We start from the raw sequence: 11,078 nt of genomic DNA, 5'->3' as shown, positions 1-11,078 counted from the left end.
AATGAACTTGTTTTCCTACAGCTCCTACAACACTTATTATGTGGGTTTTTTTGGTCATTTTTGTCTTCTGATGTGTCTGATTGATTTTATGCAAAGAATATTGATTAATGGATTAATGTGAATCTAGAAAGAGAACTCCAGTGGTGTGAATCATCCCTTCCCTGTTTAGTATTTTTAAAATGCTTTGTATTTTTAATTAAGATGAAACTTTAAGCATAAAATATTTATAAAATTTGTGAATGACACAGCTGAGAGAATTAGCTAGAAAAAGTTGTGACTCTGGTCTCTGAGCCTACATAAATTAAATCCAATCACCTAACCCAAATTATCTGGGTCTCTACAGATGTGGGCAAAGAGTTCTCCAGATCTTTTGCTGGGACTCAATGTAGCAATGGATACAGCAGGCACAGGACAGCTTTTATTTCATCCTTAAAAAATGCAAAAACACAAAAAAGTAATTACAAGAGACCATAAACAGTAAGAATGTACTTTAAGTACCTATAGCAGGCCCCATATAATTGATGGCAACTAGGTGGCAAAGTGGATAGAGAGCCAGGTCTGGAGACAGGAAGACCTGATTTCAAATCTAGCCTCAGACCCTTACTAGCTTTGTGACCCTGGACAAGTCATTTAACCCTGTTTACCTCAGTTTCCTCATCTGTAAAATGATCTAGAGAAGGAAATGGCAAACTACTCCAGGAAAACCCCAAATGAGGTTATGAAGACAGTGGGACATGGCTGTTATGACTAAACAATAGCAACAAATATAATTGACATAATTCTTCACCATCAGTGAATCCCACTTTCCATAGGGACTCATGCAGTTTCCTTAGACTCATGCTACTACCCTGTGGTTTGGATTATCCTTGGAAGAGAAATTAACTTTGTATTACTGGTCAGACAACACCCTGACATTCTGGTAACTTATTTCTTCCATAGGGATACATGTGAATAACTTACTCCCTTAACCAATGACTTTAGTCCTTTGCTGGCCTTCCAGTTTCTGGGGCCTCATGCTCAATCCTATTTTCCCCAGGAAGATGGTAATGCCCAGGAACTCTCTTTTCTCTTGATAGGAAGCTGGATTCTAGAACTTTTAAACCTGGGGTTGCTAGTGAGGTAACACCTGAGGCTGGCATTGACTAGTAAATCTCTTTTTTTCACTAGTCTATTGAATTCTGGGACTATGCTGCCTGGAAAATCTCCCTTTCCTTTGTTTTGGAGGCAAGGGATTGCTCTTCTTGGACCACACGATTTATCTCTCCATGAATGTCATATCTAGGGATAAGGGCTTATGCTACTGTTTCTCTAAAGTTGCGATCAGGAACTTGAGGTCAAGTAACTCTCCCCTTGAGTCATTATCAAGAATCTATTTAGCCTCCCTTTGCAGGCCCACACAGACATCCATCCCTGTTTCACCACCATCTTCCTGACATGTTGCACTAAAAATGTGCCATTCGAAGTGGCCTTCTAGGAACTACCTTGGCACTATACTGTCCTGGCTGCCGAAACCTTACTATATCTGGTACCACCTAACCGTACTTTACTATATTCTTCCTGCTACTTTGCCCACTCCTATTCGATCTCCTTTTTTGGGAACAGTAATCAAGTCAACACTGTCATTGCTTCTGAAAAAGGGCATGTCAACTGATTAGCCTATAGCTACATTCACCATCCCTATGACTTTCAAGAGTAAACCCCTTTCCCAGGCCCCATTCCCTTAAATGTGTTGTCTTTATTAAAATGTAAGCTCTTTGATCTACTACTGTTTTTCTTTTGCATTTGTATCCTCTCCCCCATCCCCACATTCCTTGCCTAGTGCTTGGTATATGCTAAGAACTTAAAAAATGGTTCTTCATTCATTCATTCATTCATTCATTCATTCATTCATTCATTCATATGTGTCTTTGACCCTAGGTAACCATTAATGACTCCTACATCTGCTGCTCTCTCAAGATCTATTCAAACAAAAAGGTAAAATAAAAAAATCCAAATCCCCAGCGAAAAATCTCCCTTTTATAGGCCAGTACAAATGGTAACCCATCCCACAACATCTGTTACACACTAGTCTAAGCCAGCTAAGTCTAAGTCATCCCCAGTCAATGACATTTAATCAGGAAATGTCCTTACCTCTCTCAATGAGAAGCCAACGGGCATGTCTATACCATCCGTTCAAAGTCCTCCTCACTACCTTGTAAGCTCATCAAGTTCATCAATGAGCTCCCTAATTAATATACTACATTTGGAGGACTGAAGTGAGCTCCAAAAAAGGTCTTGACAGAATAAAATAAAGACCAGAATTTAGCAAATTGTAGTTTAATAGGGATAACTGTAAAATCCTGCCCCTGGGTTAAGCAATAATCATACTGAAAGTACAGGTTGAGGGAAGGAAGGAATAAGCACTTGCATAGTGCCTACTATGTGTCAGGTGCTGTACTGAGTACTTTATAAATATTATCACATTTGATGAGGTAATATTTGATCAAACTCAAGAATAGTTCATGTGAAAAGAGATTTAGGAATTTTAGTTCACTGTAAACACAATATGAATTAACGGTGTAATATGGCTTCCAAGAAGAAAGGTTATATTATCTTAGGCTGCATTAAAAGAAATATGTTATGATATAATGTTCAGAATGAGGGAGGTAAGAATTCCTCTGTATTCTTTGCTAATTAGATCACACTTAAAGTAGTGTGTTCAATCTTGGGAGGCAGAGTTTAGAGAGCATATTAGCAAGCTGGAGTGTCTTTAGAGGGGAAGGGAAGAGAAGAAGCCTTTATATAGTGCCTATTAGGTACCAGACACTGTGCTAAGCACTTAAAAAAAACCCCAAATATTATTGCATTTGATCCTGAGAACAATCCTGACAGGTAGGTGCTACTATTATCCCCATTTTATAGTTGAAGAAATTGAGACAAACAGAGGTGAAATGACCAGAATCACATAGCTAATAGTGTCTGAAGTCAGATTTTGACCTCAGGTTTTCCTGACTCCAGGCCTAGTGCTCAATCCACTGTGCCGCTGGCTGCCTCAGTTTAGAGTAGGTAGACTCTGGATAACGGAGGTCCTGGAAACTTTGTCGCATGAGGAAAGGTCAAATGAATTAGGAATATTTGGTCCAAAGACTGGATAATATTTTGGTTGTCTTGTGATATGGTGGATCAAAGGTTTTACTTGCTTTACATGTTTCGGGGGCCAAAGTAGAGTAAGTGGATGGAAGGCATAGCCAGGCAGCTTTTGACTTAAGAAAGAAACTTTTAGCAATCTGATTTATCCAACAATGGAACAGATGGCCTTCATGATCAGTGAGCTCTCTTTCCTGGGAAGCATTTAAAGAAGGGCTGGCTAACTTAAGTTGGGGATGTCAAAAAAGGGATTTCTGAGTGATTAAGAGGCAAGCCTAAGGTGACCTTAAAGGTACTTTCCAAGTCCAAGATTCAGTAAGTTCAAGATTCTTTGTTAATACTCCTCAATTTATTATTATCAGTACTAAATTACAAAAATGCCTAAGAACTACTCCTGCCTTACTTTTCCTAGTCTCATCAATAGTTTGGTCTGATGACAATTCTTCAGAAAACATACTGATGATAAGAATTCTTCTTCACCATAGATTTTATTATTTTTATTTTAAATTTAATTATTTCAATGAACAAAAACCTATTTTATTTCTATCCTACCTCCTCCAATTGGGGAAAAATAGACAAAGAAACCCTTGTAACAGACATTCATCTTTAGGCAAAATGAGTTCCCACATTGTCAATTTCTAAATATATATGTATATATTCATAAATATATAAATATTTTATATAAAATATGTTTATATTATATATTTATGAATATTGATAGGAAATAGATTTATAAATATTTATAGATATATGTCCACACATATATACATATGCATAATATATTATACATGTATAAATATATACATATATTTTATATGTATGTGTATATATACATATGTGTGTGTGTGTGTGTGTGTACCTCATTTTTTTCTCTGAGCCATCACCTCCTAGTCATTCAGGAAGTAGTTTCTTTGTTGATTCTCTGGAACAATGGTTGGTCATAGCATTCATCAGAAATCTTAAGTCTTTCATACTTAAAACAGAGACCTAATAAACGAATTGGTTAACATTTGTGCCCTGTTTTCTGACATTAATTCAAGTTTGGTTTCTAACCTGATAGAAAAATACACAAATATGTAAATGAATTCTGGAAAAAAAAAAGACATTGGTAAAGGAATATCAGGATTCGAAGGGCATTGGGATATTCATTTTAAATAACCCAACTCTCAGGTAAACCAGTTACTTATGTTGAACACTTCACATTTTTATTCAGCATTATTTTACCTTAAGATCTAGCTTAAACCCTGGGGCTTTTGCCTTTCTCCTAGAAGACATCTTTGTCTGCCAGCATTTGAAGAATTGTGTGCAGTCAGCTTGAGGTTAATTTGGTAAAAATGATTAGATTAATTATTCATAAAAAGGAGCATCATAATTCATTTAGCATATGAAGTAGGTGGAGTGATATCTACATGCACTCATCTGTAGCATGTATTATTAAAGAGAACTTTTAAAAAAGCCATTTTAGCAGGAAAGCACAGATCACTTTTCTTTGCCTCCAGAAATACTTTCTAACGCTAATCATTCCAAGAGAAGACAGTATATAAAGGGTGAGTCAGTGCTCAATAGCGGGCCTGGTATAATAGTGCATATTTATAGTAGCACATGAGAATTAAAAGTATTAATAGTTGAGTGCTGAAAAAATTAAAAAACCTTTGGCTGTTGGCCTATCAGATCCTGGCTACTAAGAGTCTCTATGAATAATTATGCCTTTGCTGCAGTGGGAAAAAAGTTGGATTTGGAGTCAGAAGACTTGGGTTTGGACTATAGTTCTGCCACTTACTATCTATATGACCTTGGGCAAGACTTTTTATCTCTCATTTTTTTTTCATCTGTAAAAAGGAGGGATTGGACCAGATGGTCTTTTAGGTCCTCTTGTGCTCAATTCACTGACCCTACGACCTTTGGATCACCTAATTAGTAATAAATGTATCTATCTATCTATTTATATATGGAGAGAGAGAGAAAGAGAGAGAGAGAGCTGGAAAGGACTTTAGGTATTGTCTAGCCCAGATCTCTCATTTTGTAGCTGAATGACTTGGCCAAAGTCCCAGAGCTAAATTGGAACACTTGACTAGAACCAGTCTGACCCACCTGTAAAGAGATAGTGTTGGTATCAATCTTAATGGGAAATAACAAAAAAATCAAAAAATCAACCAAGAAGTATTTATTTATTTCTTACTATCCTTATCAAGAGTAATAAATCTTTTTTCAAAATCTACTATATGGTATTATGCTACTAGACACTACAAGGGTGGTGATGAGCTTACAATCTAGTTGAGATGGTAGGATATATACTCAAGAGGAAAAATAGCCCTACAAGGTTCCCTATGATAAGTACTAGATATTTGTTGTTTAGTTGTTTTTCAGTCATGTCTGACTTTTTGTGACCCCATTTGGGGTTTTCTTGGCAAAGATAATGGAGTGGTTTACCATTTCCTTCTCTAGTTCATTTGACAGATGAGGACACTAAGGCAATCAGGGTTAAGTGGCTTGCCCAGGATCACACAGCTAGTAAGTGTCTGAGGCCAGATTTGAACTGAGGAAGATGAGTCTTCCTGACTGCAAGTCCAGCACTCTATCCACCATGCCACTTAGCTTCCCAGCACTAGATATACAGACAATAAAATTGGAAGGAGCATGAGCTGGTAATGTAAAAGTATTGGGCTAAGAATTCTGAGGAATATAAGACATAAAAGGACAGTGAACAACAATAAAAAAAACACCCTCATATGCATGTAAGTTTTACAAAGATCTCTTCATAAGAATCCTATAAGATAAATAGATTAAATATTATCCCCATTTAAAAGATGAAAACAACTGAGGCTCAGACAACTTAAACAACTTGCCTAGGCAGCTACTAAGTGATTGAGCTGGGCAATTTATGATAAATATATGTAACCAGGGGTTCAAAAACCATTTGTATAAGACTCTTTTATTGGTGAAGATAGATTACTCAATGCTCCCACTCCTGGGTAAGAGATTGGGAGAAGAGATATCTTAGTAAAGCTTTAAGACAGAAGACAGCAGGTTCTACATTCTCTTCAGGGAAAGATTCCTGAAGGGAGAGAAAGTCTCTGGAAAAAAGGTGACATTTAGAAAAGCCAGCACCTCAATCATGTCATTAATCCTAGTTTCCCATACTAGATAGAAACTTTGGGAAATTTCCCCTTGGGAGAGATCTGGGACCTTCTCTCTTGAGCTGGGATATCTGACTTTTAGTGGGAGAGGTCATTCTATGTATTGTCTGATATTTTCTCATCTGTGTAATTTCCCTGATTTCTGTTTGCCATCAATTTGGACAAGTGGGTTTATTTACTATTTGTTGGGTGTGGTTTTTGTGTAACTGGCATTTAGTGGGAAATGAGTCAAATCTTAGATATATAGCTTGGGACATTCCTTCTTCATGAAGAATAACAATCAGGAGTGCAGCTTGAACCTAAAAATTATTTCTCCAAGCCTAACAATATTTAGGGGTAAGCATGCAAAACATGTTTTAAAGTTTAATCTGCATTACCATTTATCACTTTCTTATATATAGGCAATCAACAAAATAAGAAATGCCTTCCTTCCTTCTTTCCTTCCTTTCTTTTTCTTTCTTCCTTCCTTTCTTCCAAATTAAGAGGAACTTTGAATAGATTTGGCCTATAACTTAACTTTTTCATAGAATTATATTACTTTCAAAATGTGACACATCGATTTTCACTTTCTTTTCTTTCTTTGGTCACCAAACCACTGAACTAAGTAGCATTTTTGGGGAGCTCCACAGCTAAAGGACAAGACCAATCTAAGAAATCCTTAAAATCCCATTTCTCATGGTTCAGTAGAGCAAAGTGAACCTCACTTGATGCATCACATCCTTAAGCAAACTCAAATGTACCTTATCCAACACTTTCCCTCAAGGTTTTGATTTAAGGGCTCTCTACCCAAGAGCTTCATGCTCCGTGGACCATGTTGTCCATAATGGAAAATCACAAGTAATCAAGAACTTCATTCTCAGGCAAAAGACATTAAAGTTAAAGACTTGGGTGTTGACTAAAACCTTGATATGGATAGAGTAAGGATTCAGTTATACTTTTGTCTCCCTTGCTTATAACATGTTCTCTAGTGCTTCCCTCAAACTATGACATTATTCTTAAGTGAGGGAAATCCTTAACAAACTGCTCTTAAAATTCCAGAATTGTAATAGATTAGAATATTTTATGTATTGAGATAAAGCACTCAAATGCTTTGTTTAGGAGGATTTAAGAGGAAGTTGTTTTGGTTTTCCTTATCAAATAAGAAATAAGACATATGACTGATGGAGTCAAAGTGAAGGAAATACTGTAGAGAACTGAGAAAGCCAATGGTTTGGAATTCACAGGACCTCAGAAATAGGTGGGACCTCTGAGGTCCAAACTCCACCTCTAACAGGAACCTAATTTATAACATCTTCACAATAACTAACCATTAAGCCTTTGCTTTGGAGTCTTACCTTCTTATCCTAGAAATATCAAAAGATCTAGAGGAGGGTCCCCAGAATCTTGAATAGAAGCCCTGTGAAGGGTTTATGAGATGACGTTGTCAAGAGTGGCACAGAATGAGAAGCTACGGATGGATTTTGGGCTGCACTGTTGAAGGGAGTGCCTGCACCAATGAGAGCCAGTTTAGTCAAAATATTGGATGGAACTGGTAGAATCCTTAGGAAGAGATCTGTTCTTCTTATACAAGTCACTTACCCTCTTTGGGCCTCAGTTTCCTTATCTGTAAAATGATAGAACTAGATTATTTCTAAAGTCCCTTCTAAGATTTTGTGGTTCTTTGATTCCTACTGCTGGCTCTGCTATTAACCATGCTACTTGTCTCCAGTGGCAAATTTCAGGCAAAATGGACCACTCACTGTGTCCCTTTGTACATCTCATGCTTTACTACTTCCGTACCTTTGCTCAAGCTGTTTTTTTTTATGCCTAAATTATCTCCCCATTCCTCTGCCTATTGATTTCCTAGCCTTCATTTAAAGCCCACCTTCTAATACTACCTTCTTCAGGAAGCTTTCCTATTTCCCCTCATCAGTTATGATGTTTCTCCACTTTAATCTATATAGCTCTTTACACTTTCTGATGTATTTATCCTATATTATTTTGCATTAGTATCATTTTGTGTGTGTCATATCCCTCTACAAGAGTATGGGGGCAGAGAACCATCCCTTATATAATCTTTGGATTGTAGAGGATTGATAATGAAGCAGACTGCCCACCTCCTGACAGAAAGGCACAAAGTGCAGAATGAAACATACATTTTTAGTTGTAGTCAATGCAGGAATTAGTTTTGCTTGACCATGCATATTTGTTACAAGGGTTTTGTTTTTATTTTCTTTTCTTTCTTCCTTCTTTTTGTTCATTGTCACTGAGGGGATACAGGAAACAGAGAAAATAAATTTTTGTTAATTAAAAAAGAAATTAAAAAAATAAATATTTCTTCAATTTAATTGAATTTTCTATGACCTGCCCATGTAGAAGTACTATTTAAAGGTGTTAGTTAGCTAATTAATCTCACTATCTTGTTAGCTTCTTTGCCACACTGTGGTTTATCTGTGAAAACAAAATAAAAAAAATATCATCTGGTATCAATTATAGGAGGGTGTATTTACTGTTTCCAAGGGTTAGTTAAAACTTGTTTTTAAAAAAAAAACAATTGAACAAAACACAAAACCCCAGAGGGAAATGTATATGCTTATAAAGAAAATTAAATGCTTTCTTTTACTCCTGTCAAATTCCAGTGCAGTAAAAATGCTTGCTCAGATCTTGGCAATAATATGCTACCTGTTTATTGCTGAGCAACAGCAAAAGTTTAAATAAGACTATGAGTGTGTATACACACACACACACACTCACAAGCACACACCAGTGATCTTTGCACTTAGGGGACAGACCTTGAAAGTTCTGAAACCTGTTATACTCACTTACTCACTTGGGCATATTTTTGCCTGTGCTTTTCTCCCTCCTCCTTCTCCCTCTCTCCCTCCATTCCTATTCTTACCACTGTCATTTAAAGGGAGCAGTGGAGGGCGGAGAGCTGGGTACTGTTCTGGGCCAAGCCTCAGAGTCATGTCTTTCTTCCTGACTCCAGTCTCGATAGCGTTTATCTTAGTCTTGCTTGGGTGGATCTTCAAAAGTGAACGCCCTGGCAAGAAAACAGATGATGAGTCTAAAACCAAGCCAGAGTACCATCCGTGGGTAGATGAAGATTTAAAAGACAGCACGGAGAACCACCAAACAGAAGGTAAAGAAAACAGGAATATTGCTTAACTTTAGCATTTAGCAGTTTTAATCATATTGATCTATGTTGATGACACAAATTAATAGAAATTAATTAGTTTTCTTTCTTGTTCAAATGAATTTCAAGCAATTTTTTTATTGGAGTCAAAGGACCTAGGTTGGCCTCCGAGCACTGTCGTTTACCAATTGTTTGATCTTGGTTATTGTTCAGTCATTTCAGCTGTGTCTGACTGTTTGTGATCCCATTTTGGGGTTTTCTTGGCAAAGATACTCGACTGGTTTGACATTTCCTTCTTCAGCTTGTTTTACCGATGAGGAACTGAAACAAACAGGGTTAAGTGAATTGTCTTGGATCACCCAGCTAGTAGGTATCTGTGACCAGTTTTGAACTCAAGAAGATGAATCTTCCTGACTCCAGGCCCAGCACTCTACCCACTGCACCACCTGGCTGCTCTCAACTTTGGGCAGGTCAATTAACTTTGCTAGGACTGTTTCCTCATCTGTAGGGTGAGGGGGAAGTGGGAGAGGCGAGCAACATGATCAGATCTTAGTTTTAGTATTGTCAGTTTCTAGGGAATGGATTGGAGAGAGAAGAGAGGAGCTGTAGGGTGTACAATTAGGATACATTGGAGAAAGATAATCAGGGTCTGACTAGGGTGGTATCTGCATAAATAGAGAGGAGGGGGATGACAGGAAAAATCAATAAGACTTAGCATCTTATTGCATGTGGTGGCATGAGTAAGAATTGAAATCTCTAAGATTTCTTCCAGATTTATACCTAAATCTAAGATCATGTACAGTCAGGATAGACCGTGTGTGTATCAGTAGGTTTGTTCTTCCTATAAACAGATATCCCTATTCCTGCTGGCTCTACTTCTCCTCCCCAGTAGGCCCTATAGTTGGGAAGGAGATATAATTCAGGAGAAAGTATGATAAGTTCAAACTTGTTGAGTTTGGAGTGGTAAACAGTCAATTTACAAGTCTTTATTAAGCACCTACCATGTGTCCGTCACTGTACAAGGGATGCAAATACAAGCATGAGGCAGTCTTTTAACTCAAGGAGCTTAAATTCTCCTAGATGGATGCAACATGGCTGCAAATGAGTTTAAAGGGCATATTACAGAATCACTATAAAGCAATTTTGGGAAGTGGAGAGTGTTAAGGCTGGAGAGGGGGGATCCGAAACAATTTCTTGAAGGAAGTGAGACTTGAACTGAGCCTTGAAGGGAAGTAGGTCTTTCAAGAGTGAGAGGTATGAAGAGAAACAGTAATAAGGTATGGAGGAAGGTGATGGGATATTGTATACATGGAGCAGCAAAGAGACCAATTTAACTAGAAGGTAAAGTCCATGAGTAGAGCAACTGGGTGGCGCAGTGGATAGAGTGTGGGACCTGGAGTCAGGAAAACTCCTCTTCCTGAGTTCAAATCTGGCTTCAGACACTTATTACCTGTGTGACCCTGGGCAAGTCACTTAACCTTGTTTGCCTCAGTTTCCTCATCTGTAAAATGAGCTGGAGAAGGAAATGGCAAAACATTGCAGTATCTTTGCCAAGAAAACTCCAAATGGAGTCATGAAGAAACAGACACGACTAAAAAAAGATTGAACAACCAAAATAAGTGAGGATGAGTAATGGCCTGAGAAGCCAGATTGGAAAAATTTGGCATTCAAATGCCAAACAAAAGAGTTTGTATTTTATC

At 37.5% G+C, this 11,078-nt stretch overlaps 1 protein-coding gene across 1 annotated transcript in view; it reads left to right on the top strand.

The window, feature by feature from the left end:
- Positions 1-9,054: 9,054 nt before the first annotated feature.
- IYD (iodotyrosine deiodinase) overlaps positions 9,055-11,078 on the top strand; it is a 32,985-nt gene continuing 30,961 nt past the window's right edge. The window contains exon 1 of the mRNA XM_027858002.1: positions 9,055-9,384. Coding sequence (XP_027713803.1) covers positions 9,210-9,384 — 175 coding nt within the window. The 5' untranslated portion in view covers positions 9,055-9,209. The remainder of the gene's footprint in view (positions 9,385-11,078) is intronic.

The sequence above is a fragment of the Vombatus ursinus genome, unplaced genomic scaffold (assembly GCF_900497805.2).
Source record: "Vombatus ursinus unplaced genomic scaffold, bare-nosed wombat genome assembly UNPS02012602.1, whole genome shotgun sequence".
NCBI lineage: Eukaryota > Metazoa > Chordata > Mammalia > Diprotodontia > Vombatidae > Vombatus > Vombatus ursinus.
This window is presented reverse-complemented; position numbering and strand designations above follow the sequence as displayed.